We start from the raw sequence: 19,431 nt of genomic DNA, 5'->3' as shown, positions 1-19,431 counted from the left end.
GAGGCAAAAGCCAGCAGTCTGGACTGATCCATAGTTCTACAGGAACAAAAATTAGCAGGTAAGAACCAATTTTCCTATGGTTATTTACCCTTTCCAATAGTACTAGGACTAGGGACACAACATGACGCCAATGGGTAGCACTTTTAAACAAATCGGAGAAAGTTTATTTTTCACTCAGCATACAATTAAACTGTGAAATTTGTTGCCAGACATTGCAGTGAAAACATTTAGCATAGTTGGGTTTAGACAAATTCCTGGACACGTAGTCTCGGGGAAGCCACTGCTTACTCCAATTATGAGCCAGAAGGATTCGACCTGTTTGAGATCTTACTGGGTACTTGTAACCTGGATTGGCCACTGATGCTGAGCTTAATGGATCTTTGGTCTTATTCAGAATGGCACTTCTTTTGTTCTTAACCCACTGAATAGATCAAACAGTCAAGTTACTAACTGACAAAAAGCTTATATGCATATCCTGTAATTCATTGGTAAATTAGGCCATTTTTGAACACAAAGGGTATGATGAGCTTAAATCTGGGGGAAGGTGCAGTGACTTGTGACAGGATGGTTCTAGGGATTTTAGTGGTACTGCCTCAGCCACCTGCCCTTTGATGCTGTTGTTACTTTTCAGTGATGACTGAAAAGACTGTTCTGAGTCAAATCAAGAACTTAATAAAAAGAAATTTCTCATTAAAGAAACTGCAGGGACATTTATATAAATAAAAATGTTAAATAGTTTGGACAAAATCGCTAATCTCAGAAACCACTGAACCGATTGCTTTCAAATTTGGACACAACCTTCATTTTGCATACAGGAAGGTTATTCTGTACTTACATTACAGATATGTCACACCTGTGACAGGTAAAATAGGTTTAAAAATTGTTTCGAGAAAACAGCGACATCTGCTGGACGTAAGCGCCATCTGTTACACCTTACACTAACACACGCTACACTAATCATTTCGCCAGTCCAGGTCCAAGTTTCACTTCCATTTTAACACATTCGCACACTTTTTTCGCCGGAAGATAACTATTTCCTTTACAGATAAAATACACCCACCACCCTCCTCACACCCCCCACACACATGCCAAATTGATTTACTTCCCAGGCCCTCACAACACACACAAAACCTGACAGAAATCTGGGAGGCTCCAGCGGGGGGCCAGGACCGGTCCGGGACACATCTCCTGCACTACGGCCGTCGGCTGCCAGCAATCAACATGGCGCCAACAGCCCTTTCCCTTACTGTGCCACTCGGGGACACCATTGGCGGCAGTAGCCCATGTGACTGGCAGCCGGCGGACCTTTGCCCTTACTATGTCAGAGGACCTACCGCTGCCATTGCTCCACCTCACTGACATAGTAAGGGCAAAGGGCCGTCTGAACCCGTTTCAGTGCTCGCAGCCAACGGACCAACGCCAATACATTGCTCCCGGACCGCTCCTGAACGCCCGCTCCACCGACTGACATTTTTATCAGGTCTTGGGGGGTGTCTGGAGGGTGGGGGGTGGTAATGAATTTATTGCGAACATCTTGGGGAGGGGTCACGAGGGGGGGCAGGTTTCATTCATTCAGCGGCTGGGGGGGGGGCTACTGTTTTTTGCAGGGCTGGGGGGAGGGGCAGGAGAGTGTGGGGTGGTTAGTTTAAGAGAACTTTTCTCATAGGGTTGTTTTTTGGGGGAAGGGGGAGGTTCACACACAAATACATACACTAAACTTGCATGATCTCGGGAATGCACCAAAATAGCCCTCCCCAGACCACAAAACAAATTTGGAAGTGCAAATTTGGTTAGGCACTCCCCTATTTGGCTACATAACACGCACAGATGCCCAGGGACAGACCACATGTAGCACCAACAATTTTAATTTCCCAGGTCTTGGGAGGGGGCAGGAGGGTGGGGGGGTTATTATTTGATTTAAAGGGTTGGGATTGGGGGGGCGGTTGGGGTGGAGGGGTTCCCACAGAAATAGAAAGACAAAGGTTTTCTGATCTGAATGGTAGGCAGTAGGTGGGGGGAGGTGACAGTGAGGGGAGGGAGAATGAGGGGGGAGGTGAGTGTCAGGGGAGGGAGATTGAGGGGAGAGGTGAGTGTGAGGGGAGAGAGTTGGAGTGGGGACAGGGGAGGAAAGGGGGGGTGAGTGACCAAGGGGGAGGAGGATGAGTGACTGAGATAAATGAGCAAGGGGGAGGGAGGGTAAAGAACCTGACTCTGCCACTGCAACGCGTGGCCGGGTACCGCTAGTTTTGTTATATATGTAATTCAGAATCCAATTCTGTAATTTTGATAAATGAATTATTCACCCAAATTTTCAAAAGGAGCCCACGTAAAACCTGGAGGATACGCGTGTGACTGGGCCTTGTGCACACAGAGTGCATTTTACAAATGGCCTGGCCATGTGCTTATCTCCTGAAATGTGCAGAAGTGCCGGGCCATGCTAAAGGAGCAGGCAGGGTCTGGGCAGAGAGGGGAAGGGGCGGGGGCTGACCAGGACAGTGGACATTACGCCCTGTCCCGGGGAAGCACGTGCCAGCAGCCGACTGGTGTGTGGAAGTTAACTACTGCTCTGAAGGAGCAGTAAGTATTAAAACAAAAAATGTTTAAATAACTAGGTAGGGGTTAGGGATCGGGGAGGAAAGGGGAAAAGGTAGGAAGGGTAGTTAGGGAAGTTCCTTCCCAGTCTGCTCTTTAATTGGAGCGGACTGGGAGGGAACTGGGGAAGGCCTACTCACGTCACCGCGGATTCGTTTTTAAAATTGCCCCCTGCACGTGCGAGTCCCAACCCGCCCGCACAAGTGTGCGTGGATTTTAAAATCTGGCGTGCTTGTGTGCACTGGAGCCATATTTTATAACATGCGCACAGCGATGTGCACATAAAATCACCACATCCATGTGTGTGCGCCGGGAACCATGCGCACATGGACACCCATGTGCTTGTTTTGAAATCAACTCCATTGTGAATATATTTAGGTATATAAATGCACTAATGTTTGTTTAAGCATGCTAAGACAAAGAAATCTAATGATCCTAAAATGGAGTTTGTGAACACTGAATCTCTGTAGTTGTGGGCATCTTATGTATTAATTTGAAAGTCCAGTTCATTATTCACATAAATTGCAAAAATAGGAATTCTGTGTTTCAAACATGGACAACTCTATGATTTAAACAAACCAGGTCTGTAGGGAGAGAGAGTCTGCCTTGCAGTGTTTGTTGTATCACTGAAATCCCTTGTATTGCATGCAGAAGTGTGCTAAATCTTTTCTGGTCTCTCACTTCTTTGTCATGACAGTTGCACTTGGCAGACTCTGCATCCCCTTGTTATGTCTTCCTTCATGATGTATGTGATGATGCTTCCTTGTATCCCTTCCCAGATGAGAGCCTCGATGTTATTCTTCTTGTATTTGTGCTTTCTTCTATTCATCCTGACAGGTACGTGCAGACAAAATAAATATGCAAGAGCTGTTTTTCTGTGATGCTTTCAAGATGGCAGTTCTTGAAAATATAATTTTTCATAACCTACACTAATTGTTTGGAGCATTTTCCTACCATTTTATTTTTCTAAGACTAGGTTGAGAGGCTTACTGTGGATATCTAACCTTTTCTACATCATGTGTACAGTTTTCTTTACTAAAGACCTTGTTAAAGTTACGTGCACTAGTCATAAAGAAGCGCTGCTTTCTTAACAGCTGCTGCTTCTGAATTTTGTGATGTCCCACTCTCTCTGAACTTGTCTGCCATTTGAGGTTTTGTGAAACTAATCAGTTTAGACATTTTAACAATTGAAACAGATATATAATGATTAATGCTAGCATATCTGGTTTAAATGTTAAAAAAAAAAAAATATATAAATGTATCCTAATTTAAATTCCTAGATCCAGTGAGCAGCAGAGAATCATGGCAATAGTGTGACATCACAAAGCTTGGGGTGGGGGGAGGGCTCTGCTGAGACCTAAAATGATACTGCGAAGCTTAAAATCTGATAAAAAATCAATGACAAAGGAGGGAGCTTATAACACAAAAACTCCAAAAGGGAATACTTTAGAAGGCACCAGTTGTAAATGAATATATTTTACAATAAAGTTTTAGGTTCCCTTTAATAAACACATTAGAGGTAACCTAAGAACTTCTGACCATTAAGTTGATCCGATAGCTCCACGTCATAAGGAAAAGGCTGAAACAATCCTGGTTTCCCACTTGGAGACGTGGTTCTGATTTCCTTAAGCCTGTGGTTATCTCAGGGCTTTCTCCATATTTTAGAGAATTCAACAGTGCAAACACTAAGACTGTCATGGAAAAAAAACATTCAAGAAAAACAGTAATATTTGCAGCTTCGGCCATCAACTGCCTCCTCAGAATGGGAACGAGGATGAAGTTTCTCACACCAGAAAAAGAAATGTTGCATTTAAGCTGTGTACTTTTTTCTAAAGATGACTGAGGATGGAAATTTGTCTAATGTTAGATTTCAAACAACTAACCTATCTAAGAAAAAGAAGATTAATAAGTCTGTCACACTCACTGTGGACCAAGTCAGTGCATCTCATAGCAGTATGTTTTTGTACACAAATAGTACATAGTATCCTACAACAGTCTTAACAGGTGTGTTGGAATACACTGGTGTGTTGTGAGGTCCTAGGAGGTGTGTCACAGGTCCAGCAGATAGCTGCCTCCTTATCAGCCCTGGTGGGAGTTGGTTGACTTCTCTTACATTGGGCCTGTTTGGAGGCTACTCTCACTTCCTTCTCTTCTTTCTGGCCCAGTGAGTGGTTGTTTCCTACTTCACCCAGATCAAAGCGAGACATTGCAGGCTCCGGCTATTCTGTGCCTGATGGGATGCAAACTTTATCTTCCCCTGCTGAGTCTTGGAGTGATGTTGCTGATGATCTCTTCATCCTATGGAAGGTGGGGGAAAGGAGGTTGGTGATGCTGGGAAGATGAAGATGGAACGGAGAGGGAGTGTGGAAGCTGTTGAGCAGGAAAGGGTGAGAAACAGGGGGTTGGAGTAGATGAGCAGGCAGGGAGATGGGATGAAGTGAGTAGGAGAGTCAGACAGGAGAAAGGGAGCACAGGGAAGAGGATGTGAAGGGTCAGGAATGCTGGGCAGGGATATGTGTGTGAGCGGATGATTGAAAGGGAGTATTTGGGAAAAGTGAAAGATGATGGAGGCACGGAAGGGGAGTGACTGGGTGCATGAGCCATAATATGTCAGTTTTGGGAATGCGCATTTCTTCTCTCTTTGTACTTTGCTTAGTGTAGGAGGGCATGTATTTGTTTTTTGGTTTTTTTTGGTTTTTTTAATATTTGAAAATTTTTATTGGCCACAAATAAGTACAAACACTGACAAAAGCTAAAGCTAAGGCAAGCGTCATCTATAAACCACATCATTCCAAATCCCACAATTGATAGATCTACCAGATCCCCAATCTCCTATGCAACCTAAGTATGGTTTGCAAGCCACTTTATAAATGGATTCCAGACATTATGAAAGGTGGTTAGACAATCATGTTTCAAAGCAGTAAGGTGGGCTAAATGATAATGCAAATGAAGGCGGTGAATAACCACCAATAGTGATGGAGCTGTAGTGTGCTTCAATGCCCTTGCTAACTCACACCGTGCAACCAAATATACCTGGAAACAAAAAAGCTGTAAATGTTTGTGTAGCCCAGTCTCTGGCGTATTTAACAATGTGGAACATGGGTCCAGGGTCACACTTACCCCTATTAGCTGCAAGATCCATTGTGCAAGTTGTGTCCATAGGGGGATTACGCTTGGGCATTGCCACCATATGTGGTGGTAAATACCTTTATGGCCCCAGTTTCACCAACAAAAGTCCAAGCAGGAAGAGGAGATATTATGTAATTTGACCAGCATCAAATGCCATTGATATAATACCTTATAACACTGCTCTTGCAAAATAGCTGAGCTAGAACATTTTGCTACTCTATTAAATACTATATTCCACTCCTTTTCACTTAGCGACTCCCCTAAGTCTTGATTCCATTCTTGGATGTGATGTTGAGTCTCAGAGGAGGGAGCGTTTAGAAGGCCATACATTTTTTAAATTTGTCTCCGTAATTTATCTGCATGTTCACAATAAGTTTCAAAAAGGGACCTGGTCAGGCGTATAGAACTGACTCTTAAAAGGGATTGCAGAAAATGGGGAATTTGTGCATATGCTACATAGTCTCCCAGGCCTATGCTAAATCATTCAATGATATCTTTATAGCTATAAAGATTCTCACCCTCCAAAAGATGCCAAAACAGGTAATACCCTGTTTTTCCCACTGCACAAACGTATGTGAAGACATACCTACTGAAAATGTACAGTTATTGAATAAATGTGAGAGCTGGAAATAGGCAAAATTACCTAGAAGATTGGATTTCCATTTAGACCAGGTTTGTAAAGTGTTATGAAGTGATTTAGGGAGATAATAAATAGGCCACCATGTGAATTTAGTTTGCCATGGTAAAGCCTGAAGGGGTATTGGGCCTATTAAAGCTTGCTCCAGTAAGACCCATTGTTCCAGTTCTGTTTTTCTATGTATATCCACCAAGGCCTTAAGTTGGGCCATCACAAAATACCACAAGATATTGGGGACCCCCCAGTCCTCTATTCTTGGGATGGAATAACACTGGATATGCTACTCGGGGGTGGCCTTTTTTTTTTCCATATAAAACCAAAAATGCTTGTCTGCCATTGCCATAATATCGCAGAAGAGAGGTAAATGGGGAGTGTAGGAAAAATATAAAGAAGTTGGGGTAAAATATTCATCTTTACAATGACAATACACCCTAACCAGGAAAAGGTTTCCCTATTCCACCTATCTAAATCTTATCCAATACTTTTCCATAGGGGAGCATAGTTTAATTGGAATAAGTCTGTAATTTGTTATCCAATATGGAGCCTGTTTAGCCCATCTAAAAGAATGCCGGCTTTTAATATGAGAGACTGGCAGCCGTCAGGTTAAGGTTCAGCAGCTCAGACTTGTCATAATTAACTTTAAAACCTGACACCCTTCCGAAGTACTCTAACTCCGTCACCACTCCTGTTAAAGAGGTATCGGGATTGGTCAATGTAAACAATATGTCGTCGGCAAAGAGCAACAATTTGAAATGTGAATTATGCAATCGAACACCTATAATTTGATCAGTCATTTGAACCCTTACAGCAAAAGGTTCAAGAAATAGAGCAAACATTAATGGAGACAAGGGGCATCCCTGCCTCATACCCCTTTCAATGCTAAAGCTGTCGCCATAGCCTCCATTAACTTTAACCCTGGCTTATGGGGAGTCATATAGTTTTGCTATCCAGTGATGGTGAAATTCTCCAAATCCCATTTTAACTAATGTCTTGAATAAGAAGGACCAATGTACAAGGTCAAAAGCCTTCTCACCATCAATGGATAGCAAAACTGATGGTATTTTCTCATGATGAATCCAATCTATAAGGTCAGTTACCTTACGGATATTATCCACGGCCATTCTTGATTGAATGAAACCCACTTGATCATTATGAATTAGAGAGGGTAGTATGGAGTTGAGGTGCTCAGCTAAGATTCTGGCCAATATCTTGAGATCTATATTTATCAAGGAGATGGGTCAGTAGGAGCTGCATAATGTTGGATCTCTACCTGGTTTCACAAGAACAGTAATTCTGGCCACGTTAGAGTATGCCGCAAAACATCTTCGTTAGTTGGTCTACTAAAATATGAGAACATTTTTTATAATATGTACTAGTCATCCCATATAATCCTGGTGACTCCCAGATTTTAGTAATTTGATAGCATATAGAACTTCCGATGTACTGCTAGGCCCATCTAGAAAGAGGCGTTGTTCCTTTGAAAGCATTGGGAGCGGTAAAGCATCTAAGTAGGAGTCAATATCCTTCTCTTGTATACTGTCATTTGCTCTATACAAAAGAGGCATAGAAATCTGTAAAGCTTTGCTGAATATCTGCAGATGTTGTTAGGATCTCACCCTTTGAATTTTGTATTTTAGCAATGGATGTCTGGACCATAACTGACCTCAGGCATCTGGCCAAATAACACCCAGCCTTATTGCTCCATCATAATAAGCTTGCTTGGTTAAATCAAGCAAATGCACAATATTCTTATTTTCTAATTTTTGAAGGACTGTTCTAGCAGCTGTAAGATGCCTGAGAACTATCTCAGATTGATAAGCCATATGCTTCTTTGACAAATTAGAAATGGACAGTAAGAAGCTTTGCTTATGCTTCTCCCTTTCCCTTTTGCAGAAAGTCACCCTTGAGATGAACAAGCCTCTTGCCACTGCCTTTGAGCAATCCCAAACTATCGATGTAGTGGTAGAAGAGTTCACATGATTCTGAAAATAGTCATGCAAACTTCCTTCCATCTGATGTAAGAATGCTGTATCTTTTAAGAGGGACTCATTTAATCACCAAAATCGCAAGCCAGGATTGGCATCCAGAATTTGAATATCAATCTATACTGGCGCATGGTTAGACCATGTGATGTTGCCTATATTTGTTGCAAGTACTTTATTTTGAACACTTGTATCGATCAAAAAGTAGTCAATACGAGAGTATAACTTATGGGAAGCTGAGTAAAAAGTGAAACATTAAGAAGATGGGTGTCTTTGCCTCCAAAATATCAACTAAATTCCAATTTGTTATAAGAGATGATAGCGCCCGCTGTGCACTGAGGAGAGGAATTATCCAATGCGCCATGTCTTGTTAAGTTAAAATATCCACCAATAATCAGTGCGCCTTTTGCATGGTGTAACAAAATAGAGTCTAGGGATCATAAAAAAGTCCCTTGGTCATGAATAGGAGCATAAATGGTTAGCAGCATAAAGACCTGTCTCCCTAGGTGCACTGTTAAAAGGAGATATCGGCCATGAGTATTAGCCATTGGAAATAGGATTTCATGCATTAAATCTTTAGAGATTAAGATGCCTACTCCCACAAATTTAGAACCCTTAGTACTTGCAGCCAAATATTTGAGTTTAATTACGAAAGGTCAACAGATGTTCATGTCTCTTACGGAGATGCGTCTCCTGTATCAGCACTATCACTACCTTATTGGTTGCTAGATCTTGTTCTAATAGATGTTGCTGCAAAAATGGTTTAATCCCTTAACATTTATGGACAATATGTGCTCTGACATATGTAAAAAGGAGAAAACAAAATAATGCCCACCACATCTGTGATTTCCTCCCACCACTAGTCCCCGGACTAAGAATTGGTCTCCAAAAAAGCCAACATGTCATACAATCTTTCCCTTACATAGTAACAAATAACCCTGCCACCAATCCCCATTCCAACATTTCGGACCACCCAATCCTTATAGTGATCCCTCCTAATCCAAGGGGGTGATGCCCACAGACCAGGTTGGAATATCTCCTCCCCTCCCCACGGAACATTATGCCCTGCAACCAGAAGCAAATCTTGATAGAAACAGCTGAATGGCATTTCTATCTTTTTCCTGGAAAAACTGACATAAAAAGAGAGAAGGAAAGAAAGCAGCTAACGATAGGGATTGTCATCTTAACAACTAGCAGTTAATAACAACCCTCTGGATCCACCTGTGAGTCTCAATACCAGGAAAAATGAATGAGTCCATCAGCCCTGATCTGATAAGGTAGCTCGTGAGTCCTCTGAGTGGCAGCGAAAGCATCGCCCGCTTTTACCAGCCCTATGCCACCGTGGATGCGAATCAACTTTTTGCTGGTTAGGCGCCATCTTGGGTATCGTAAAGTTTATCTTGAATCCCACCAATTTGAGTGCTTCCGTTGCTACTCCAAGGGTCTTAACCTGGTTAGTGGTTCCTTGTAGCACAAATTGGAGGCCAAATGGAAAAGTCCATCGATAGCGTACTCCTTCCATTCGAAGAAATGAAGTTGCCTCTCGCAGCTCATACTTTTTGCATAAAGCTGGTGGAGCCAGATTCTGAAATATATTTAAGATGTAGCCCTCCCAAAGCCAGTTGTTTTGCTTTTGTGCCGCTTCCAAAATTAACGTCTTTTGCGTGAAGCTATGTAGGCAAAGGACAATATCACTTGGGCGCGACTCAGATCTGGGTCCTAATGCCCAATGTGCCTGGTCTATGGTAATATCTGGTGGTGTTGAGGGGTCTGCTTCATCCGTAACTGTACTCCCCCCCCCCCACACTAAAATAAACTGGCATATTTTCCGAGCCACTTCCTCAGCCTTTGCAAACTCCGGCATGTCAGGCATGTCAGGCACTCCTCCTGGTGCGATTTCGAAGTCCTCCAGTTTTTCTGATAGGGAGGCTAGTTCTGTAGTGACAGACGTCTGCTGGGCAGTAAGAGTATTTAAAATGTCGCCATGGCTGTCTACCCGGGTTTCTTTACCATCTACCTGGGTTTCCCAACGATTGAAATCTTCACGCACCTCCACAATTGAAGCTAATAGCTCAGCCTTGTGTTGCTTCACATCTGAGCAAATTTCCAAAAACCATTCGCATATTTCTTCTTGGGTCAGAGGATTTGACGCAGGGGGCCGGCGTTGAGTTCCCAGCAGCCTCACCGCTGCCATCTTTTCCTCCCGTGCCGCTAGCGGATTCTTGGGCCTGCCCAGCCTGCGCACTGTCGTCCTCCAGCAGCTCCATTGCATGTTTGCTGTAATCTTAATGTTTTAAATCGGTGGTCTTTCTTTTTGTGGCCATGCTCATAGATTAGATAGCTGCAGTAATCGTTCAGAGCTTCGGGAGTGTATTCAAGATGCTTAAATGAAGTTATAAATGTTCTATGGCCGGGGAGCTCCTTTCTCACGCATCCATCCTGGTAGATGGCAGAACAGCCCCCCCCCCCCCCCCTATTTCTGTTTTTAGCTCTCCAGTTTTGCACTGCATGCAGAACGGCTTTTTGAGGTTTCCGTTCCAGTTTTTGTCTCCACATTTGTAATTTGTGGTCTTTTATTCTGTATTTGGTGAAGGTCGGATCTGTATGTGTTACTGAGGTGAGGTATTTTACTAGTAGGTAGAGATTTATATCAATCTTTGTTGCATTTTCTCATTCTCAGTAGGACATGCATTGGTGCTGCACTGCTGCCTTTTCATAGGAAGGACTATTGCTGTTTGAGTTCTTGGAGTTAGTGTTGCAATGGTATGGAAGGTTTGCTACACGTGTTTTTTTGTTTTGTTTTTTTTTATGTTTTATATTTTACAATGTCCCTGATAGTAAGGAAGTTTGTGTTTCTCTTACTGAGATAGTACCGGAATCAGAATATCTTTTTTATATAGGGAGTTGTATTTGAAATATCCTATTTCTGCTTTGGGGGTGAGGAGGGAGGGAGGGTGAGGCTGCGGTGTGGGCAGGCTCCTGTGGATGCAGAGTATGGGGCAGGTCTTAAAACATACGCGCGGGCGTAATTTGTTCGCGCAACCCGGAGCGAACAAATCTACGCCTGATTTTATAACCTGCACGCGCTGGCTGGCCAGGTGTCCCGGGGCTTGCACTCGCCACCGAGCCTATGCAAGATAGGCTCAGCACGCGCAGGGGGAGGCAGGGGTAAGTTTCCGGGGGTTGCGCGCGTATCTTATGCGCGCAACCCTTTGAAAATCTACCCCTATATGTTTACATTTAGCCCCGTGATACTTAAGTGTTCAGTGTGTCATGCCTGTAAACATTATCTGCCATGTGTGTCCCAATAGAAAAAAGGTTGAGAACCACTGCCCTAGAAAATAGGACGTCAGATGTCTTTGAGACCTGTTATATCTGACCCCAAGGACTTCTTCAACATGTACAGCAAGATTTAGTAGCATTGTGGCCATCTGTATGGATAACAGCATAAAATAACTTGTCTGGAAGTCAAAGCATATGGATTTGAATGAAACAAAATAAAAAACAGTTTTCAATGAGAAATAAGCCCTGTTCTCTCAAAATATTGTTGAAATCAAAATTGCTGGACTTTATTTCATAATCAGAAAACAGTACAATAATATCGGGTCTGGCACACATAAGAAAACAGTAACAAGTAGTTTTAGACATAACAAATGCTATTTTTTTTTAAGGATGCAGGGAGCTATAAGCAGACTGTCCAAGTTACTGAAACCAGGAGGAATGTTGTTATTTCGAGACTATGGCAGATATGACCTCTCCCAGCTCCGCTTTAAGAAAGGTATGTCTGGGAATGCAAAACTAAGTGAGAGAGGCTAGTACAAGGGAAATATGTGAGGCAAAACAATATTGATGATGTGGTAAATGGATTTTATTAACTGTGCTAGTATTAGTAGCTATGCAGATGTCTGTGTAAACACTACAAATATATTCATACATTTTATATTATGATGGTTTATTCAATTTAAAAATACAATGAAGAAATATATTTAGAAATGGTATTTATTAAAATTCAACCTTTTTGGATTTTCCTTTGGAAATTCATTCTTCAAGTATAGCATTTAAAGGGACAGTTGAATCAATTTTCAATCTTACTCAGTTTTTGTCTTTCGGATGATCTCTCTTCAGGTCACTGTTTGTCTGAAAACTTTTATGTTCGAGGTGATGGCACTCAAGTATATTTCTTCACAGAAGGTAGAGTGAAATTCTATGGGGTAATATCTTTGTTTCTATAAATATTCTAACCATACTGAGGACAAAGCATCTTTAGAGCAGTAAATCTTCTTTATACTTAAAAAAAAAAAAAAAAGTCAGCATGTAAAATAATTTTTATTATATATTGTTATCTGTATACCTAGTGCTATATAAGATAATTGACTTGGTTAGAGCCCGGGTCAGTGGAATGCCTTTTTAGTTGGGAGGGGGGCAAGAAAATCAACCAAGCTCTGCTCCCCAGCTCCCACTGCTAATTTCTTACTTTATGTTTACAGCTAATGCCATTCTTTCTTATATACATTCTTCACATAAACTATAGAGTGTAATTATTCATTACCAGACTAACAAAAAAAAAAGTTAAATGCCAGAAAACCAGACATAGTGATAAAGAAGAAAATCATAAAAACATCATTACTAATAGAAATGTTAGTACTAAGCGACTATTACTTATCATCCCACCAGGCCAGTCCAGACAAGTGGGTTTTATTCTTCTACCAGCAGATGGAAACAAAGAATAAAAGTTGCTTGTTGATGTCGTCCCTTATAGGCAAGTGTGCTACCTGCAGCTCCTCAGTATTTCTCTGTCTCAAACAGATGGTAAAGGTACAAGCCTGCATCTTATTATTGGACAAATTTGATCCTAGGAATGTGTGAGCTTTGCCACTCCTATCCTGGTAGAGTAGAAACGAGCAGCGGGGTTGGTGGCCCTTATTTGGTTTGAACCTGAGATGAGGGGAGTCTGAAATCCAGTGGTATTGCTTCTCTTTATCTCCCCTCTGGATCTCCTCCTCCCCAGATGGCCTCTTCTCACCAGGAACCACTGGTCGGTGCTCATTGCTTGGGAATGGATGCATTAGCTGGATCCTGCTAAGAAAAGTATCTTTATCTGGTGTTTCTCTTTGAAGGGCTTAGTTTTATGAAGTGTAAAAAAAAAAAAATCCTGCGGGGCAAGAAGGAAGCGTTGCTATTTTCCCAGGACAGTTTGATGATTGGAGGTCTTGGGGGAATGAGGTAAGGCTCATTTGCTGGTCTGGAGCAGTGGGTTTTTCCCCCCACACACACACACAGCATGGCCTCTCCCACAGAGCACGGGAAGTGATGCAGTTTCCCTGTATGTACCCAGATCAGTCCAGACTCCTGGGTTTTGCCTCCCTTCCAGCAGATGGAGACAGAGAAAGTTTCATAGGCACCGCCTCTTAACACGCTGTGCCAGCTGCATCTCTTCAGTATTTCTCTGTCTCCAGCAGATGGAGTTGGTGCAAAAAACCTGCTGTTCTGTACCTGAGTTTAAAAAAAAAAAAAGGAATTAGGATTTCTTGGACATTATTGAGAATTTCTTCCCAGGAGGTTGACAGGTCCTGGTGGGACCATCCCTCCTGGTAGCAGGATAAGGACGAGCAGTGGCTGGGAACCCCAAAATTGCTCTTTCTGGCATGCTGGGGTGACTGGTGGTCCAGTGCCCTTCCCTTCAACGAGGATCGTGGGAAGCGTCTGCCACCATTCGTCAGGGAAGTAAACTTTTTATTTATTAGTAAGTTTAAAAAAAAAAAACCCAGAAAAGAGAGAAAAAAGAGAAGCAGTGGTTGTTTCTAGTACTCGCCCTGTCGCTGGAGGCAGACAGAGGTAGGGCATTCAAGCCAATTCAGTCTCATGGCTCCCAATCCCATTTGCTGTTTTCGGCATCTGCTGCACAGTCAGGGTCGTGCTGGGCCATGCCGCATGCAAACCACCGCTCCACCTGTGGGGGGAGCACAGCTTGCGGCTCTCCAAGGCCGGCCAATGATCCTGTTGCCTCTCCAGTGGGGAGGCCTCTTCGCGGAGAACTGTGGTGCCATCATCCAAACAGCGCAGCCCTGGCAGGTCGCTGGCTGCTCTAGAGGAAGCGGCTGATCCGTTCCCGCTAAGTGCAGGAAAGGCAGCCATCTTGAAAACGTTTATGGCTACTGAGGAGAGAGCAGCAGGGGGAGGGGATCTCCCATCAGTGCTGTTACCAGCCGATTCTAGCCTCAATGAGGCCAGGGGGTGCCCTAGGGAGCAGTTGGGGGGGGTATCCTAATCCCCTGGAGGGGGATTTGTTTGGTCCTCATTTTTCTATCGATTTTATCCTTGTATTACATAAAGCATATCTGTCCAGTAAGGCACAGAGGAGTTGCTGCCCCAGTCGCAGGCCTCCTGAGGGCGCACCCAGAAAGGTGCCCAGGTGGTCAGAGATGCCGGGGGCCATAAGGATCTGTAAGATCAGAGGTCCAGTGGTGCAGGGGGCTGCAGATGACTTTTCCTCAGAGGAGTTCGACCAGGATTTGTCCTCAACAGATGGTCCTCATGGTGTCCCTCCTCCCAACAGTGGTTAGTATCAGGAGGGGTGCCTGAGAAGATTCCTTCCATGGAAGGGGGACAATCCTAAGGTTGTTCACCTATTTCAGAGGGAAGAACTGGGTCCTATGATCCCTCATATCCTGGCGGAGTTAGGAATAGTGGTTCCACATGATGAGCTGGATCAGGATACAGTGGATCCGTCATGGCTGGTTTATGGGGTCCAGCCAGGACTTTTCCTTTCCATAAGATGGTTAAGCAATTGATGGTCAGGGAATGGGACACTCTGGAGACTGGTCTTAAGGTTAGTAGGGCTATGGATAAGCTTTATCCCTTGCCTGAGGAGACTTTGGAGCTCTTGCAGGTACCGAAAGTGAATGCTTCCATGTCGACGGTCACAAAGAGAACCACCATTCCAGTAGCTGGCACAACATCTCTGAAGGATCTGCAGGAAAGCTGCAGTGTGCAGCAGTTTTATGCTTCAGGCAAGTCTGAGATGGGTGCAGCAGTTACAGAGTGCCAGGGATCTCTTGCCCCAGGAATCAGAGCAAGTGAAACACTTAGAGGCAGCAGTAGCTTATGGGGCCAACGCTTTATATGATCTTATTCACACCTCTTCTAAGACAATGGTGTCTGTGGTCTCAGCTAGTTAACTCTTGTGGTTGTGAAACTGGTTGGCAGACATTTCATTGAAGGCTCAGCTTGGAGTGCTCCCCTTTAAGGGCAAGCTCCTTTTTGGAGAAGACTTGAAACAGTTGATAAAGAAGCTCGGAGATAATAAGGTGCACAAGCTACCGGAAGACAAGTCTAAAGGGCCCAAAGGGTTTCTGCTGGTTCGGTCTTGCTTTCGAGGCCAAAGGTGTTTCCGTCAGAACAGAGTTCTGGGCACAGGCCAGAGGCAGACCTTGGGGAGGTCTCAATCCTGGTCCCAGTCCTATCATGGATGCAGAGTGAACTGAGAAGGCTCCGGCCAAGGACCTATCATAGCCAAATCTGCACAATGAAGTGAGACCGACCCACTCCTCAATCCCAGCCATTGGGGGTTGATTGACTCTTTTTTTTACTAGGAGTAGGTCAAGATCACATTGGACTGGTGGATTCTAAGTGTGATAGGACAAGACTACGCTTTAGAATTTGCTTGGCCACTAAGAAACCTATTCATGGTATCTCCCTGTGCTTCACCAGCAAAGAAACTGATAGCTCAGCAGACCATCCAAAGGCTAAGAATACTGGGGGCCATTGTTCCTGTCCCCCAGGAGGAGCCAGGGACGGGATGTTATTCCTCTTATTTCATGGTACCAATGAAGAAAAGGACCTAGTATCCAATTCTGGACTTGAAGAAAATAAACATGGCTCTCAAGGTTCCCCATTTCCGAATGGAGGCTCTTAAGTCTGTCATAGCGGCGGTGCAAAGTGGGGAGTTCTTGGCTTCCCTGGATCTGACGGAAGCATATTTACACAATGGGATCCGCCGGGATCATCAAAGATACCTCAGATTCATGATCCTCTGAAGCATTTTCAGTTTTGCACTCTTCAGTTCAGTCTAGCCACTGCTCTGAGGACGTTCACCAAGGTAATGGTGGTGGTAGCAGCAGCCCTTAGAGAGATGGGTGTGCTGGTTCATCCATATCTGGATGACTGGCTCATCCAAGCGAAGTCAGAGCACCTTTGCAGACAGGCAGTGTAAGTGGTCTTGCACCGCTTGAGATCTCTGGGCTGGGTTGTGAACCTGTCAGGAGCCACCTTTCTGCTTCACAGGTTCTGGAGTTCTTAGGCACGCGCTTCGATACCCATGCGGGCAAGGTCTTTCTCATGGAGGAGTGGATTGTCAAGCTGCAGGTGCAAGTTTGGAACCTGTTGGAGACCCGAGTGCCCAGAGTCTGGGATTACTTGCAGTTCTTCAATTCCATGGCCTCAACCTGGAACTGGTCCATGGGCGTTTGCTCGTATGAGACCTCTATCCTGGTGGGATCCAATTTCAGAGCAGTTTCATCTTCCGCTACTGCTGACAGAGTTTGCCAGGTCCAGTCTTTTGTGGTGGCTTGGCTGGGGCCATTTGTGGGGTGGACCTTGAAGTGCCTCAGTGGATGGTAGTGACTACCGCCACCAGTCTCACTGGTTTGGGTGCTGTGTATCAGTCCCAGTTGGTGCAGGGCCAGTGGTCGGTGGAGGAAGTAACCTGGTCCATCAATTAAACCCCTTCAGATGGTCCAGAATGCTGCGGCTAGACTACTCACTAACTCAAACAAAAGAGCCCACATTACACCCACACTACAAGGCCTGCACTGGCTCCCTTTAAAATCCAGGATCACCTTCAAAATACTGTTGATGATCCACAAGGACATTCACGGCATTGCTCCTCTCAAGCTAAGCTTTCAACTTCGCACACACACATCTACCAGACCAATCAGAAACGCCTACAAAGGATCTCTATACGCACCTCCGATCAAAACCACTTTAAGAAAACGCGCCTTTTCTACAGCCGGGCCCACCCTTTGGAACTCGCTTCCTCCGGAGCTGAGACAAGAACCGTGTCTTCAAACATTCAAGAAACGCCTCAAAACTTGGCTCTTCAGACAAGCCTTCCCGGAGGCTCGAGAACATTCGGACACTGGTCAAAGGACATAACAGGACATTAGGGAGACACTGGTCAATGGACTTAACTGAACCGTAGAGAGACTCAACCTCTCTAGCATATCCCCCGATCCGTAGAGAGACTCATCCTCTCTAGCATATTCCCCGATCCTGATTTAATGCCACTCATCCCTCCCCCTCCTCGCTCTTCCTTTTCCCCCATCCTTCAACCAGATCTTCTCAAGCCATCTTGCAGCCTGAGCTTCTCAACCCTCTCCTTCCTCATGGCCACCCGATTCCTCTGGGCCCCACCACGCCCTTTCTATTCCGCTTACTCATAGCAATATATATTAGTCGCTTACTTTATGTATCGCTTTTTTTCCACTGTTTTTGCTGCCCCATTATATTTGTCATTCGTTTTTTGATGACCTGTTTATTTATAATCAATTGTTATCTATAATGGTTTTATTTATAATTGCTTATCTATAATTATTTTTTTCTATATTCACCTGTTTTATTTATAATTGCCTATTTATAATTATTATTTTTTTCTATATTCACCTGTTATTTAATGATTTAACGACTTGTTTTAATGTAACGCCATAGCTGCGACTGTTCTGTTTCAATGGAAACCGATATGATTTGATATTTTATCAAGAATGTCGGTATATAAAAATTCTAAATAAAATAAATAAATAAATAAATTGTCTAGAGACGAGAGCAGTGCGGTTGGCTCTGGAGGGGTTTCTTCCTGTACAATCAGAGTCCTGTCAGACAGTATGACAATGGTGGCCTACATCAACCACCAGGGAGGTACCAAATGTCAAGCAGTTGCTTTGGAAGCAGAGATGCTGATGTCCTGGGTGGAGCAGCATCTGGCCTTGATAGCAGTGTCACACATAGTGAGGTCCGACAATGTGCAAACGGATTTCCTCAGCCGACAACAATTGGATCCCGGAGAATGGGAGCTATCGGAGGAAGCAATGACCCTCATTTCTTGCAGGTGGGGCATGCTTCATATGGATCTGATGGCAATCCAGAGGAATGTCAAGGCACCGCGTTTCTTCAGTCGCTGAAGAGAGCACAGAATGGAAAGGTTTGATGCTTTGGTGCTTGCTTGGCCACACGGCATTCTGATCTAAGTGTTTCCTCCATGGCCTCTGGTGTGCAAGGTTGTAAGGAGAATAGGGGGCCACCCAGAAAAGGTAATTCTCATGGCTCCAGAGTGGCCATGAAGGCCTTGGTTTGCGGATCTGGTCAGTCTAGCAATGGACGGCCCCCTGAGGCTGGGCCATCTACCAAATCTTCTATGGCAGGGCCCTATATTTTCAAATCAAGTGGATCGCTTTTGTCTAGTGGCTTGGCTTTTGAAAGGAGGCAATTAAGGAAGAAAGGATATCCAGAGGATGTTATTTCTACTCTGCTGCGAGCTTGCAAGACCTCTACTTCCTTGGCATATGTCTGGGTTTGGAGAGTCTTGGTGTATGGAGCAGGGGATTGATCCTTGGCGAGCATTGGTGGCATAGATTCTGGCCTTTTTACAGAGATGCCTAATGAAAGGTTTGTCCTTTAGTTCCCTGAGAGTGAAGGTGTCAGCCTTGGGCTGCTTGCCAGGCAAGGTTCATGGAACAACTCTTGCTGCACATCTGAATGTGTTGTGTTTCCTCCATGGAGCGAAGCATGTGCACCCCCCTGTTCATAAGGGGTGTCCTTCTTGGAGCCTTAACTTGGTCCTCAAGGGCATGTGCAAAGCACCATTTGAGCCTCTTAAGAGGGCCACCTTAAAAGATCTGATATTGAAGGTGGTTTTCTTGATGGCAATTTGTTCAGCCATAAGGGTGTCTGAACTTCAAGCCCTGTCATGTAGGGAGCCCATTTTGCAGATTCTAGAGTCTTCCTGAGGATGGTTCCATCTTTTCTGCCAAAGGTAGTTTCAGCATTCCACTTAAGTCAGTCAGTCGAGCTTCCAGCCTTTACAAACCTGGAGATTGA

At 44.2% G+C, this 19,431-nt stretch overlaps 1 protein-coding gene across 9 annotated transcripts in view; it reads left to right on the top strand.

Moving 5' to 3' along the window:
* METTL8 (methyltransferase like 8) overlaps positions 1–19,431 on the top strand; it is a 128,483-nt gene that overhangs the window by 91,943 nt on the left and 17,109 nt on the right. For 8 of the 9 annotated variants that reach the window (XM_029605769.1, XM_029605766.1, XM_029605762.1 and 5 more), the window contains 3 exons: positions 3,290–3,429; positions 12,012–12,118; positions 12,466–12,531. In XM_029605769.1, the coding sequence (XP_029461629.1) occupies positions 3,290–3,429; positions 12,012–12,118; positions 12,466–12,531 (313 nt within the window). Of the gene's footprint in view, positions 1–3,289; positions 3,430–12,011; positions 12,119–12,465; positions 12,552–19,431 lie in introns of all 9 variants that reach the window. The other variant, XM_029605765.1, reaches the window with a different exon arrangement.

This window comes from Rhinatrema bivittatum, chromosome 6 (genome assembly GCF_901001135.1).
Source record: "Rhinatrema bivittatum chromosome 6, aRhiBiv1.1, whole genome shotgun sequence".
NCBI classification, from domain to species: Eukaryota; Metazoa; Chordata; class Amphibia; order Gymnophiona; family Rhinatrematidae; genus Rhinatrema; species Rhinatrema bivittatum.
This window is presented reverse-complemented; position numbering and strand designations above follow the sequence as displayed.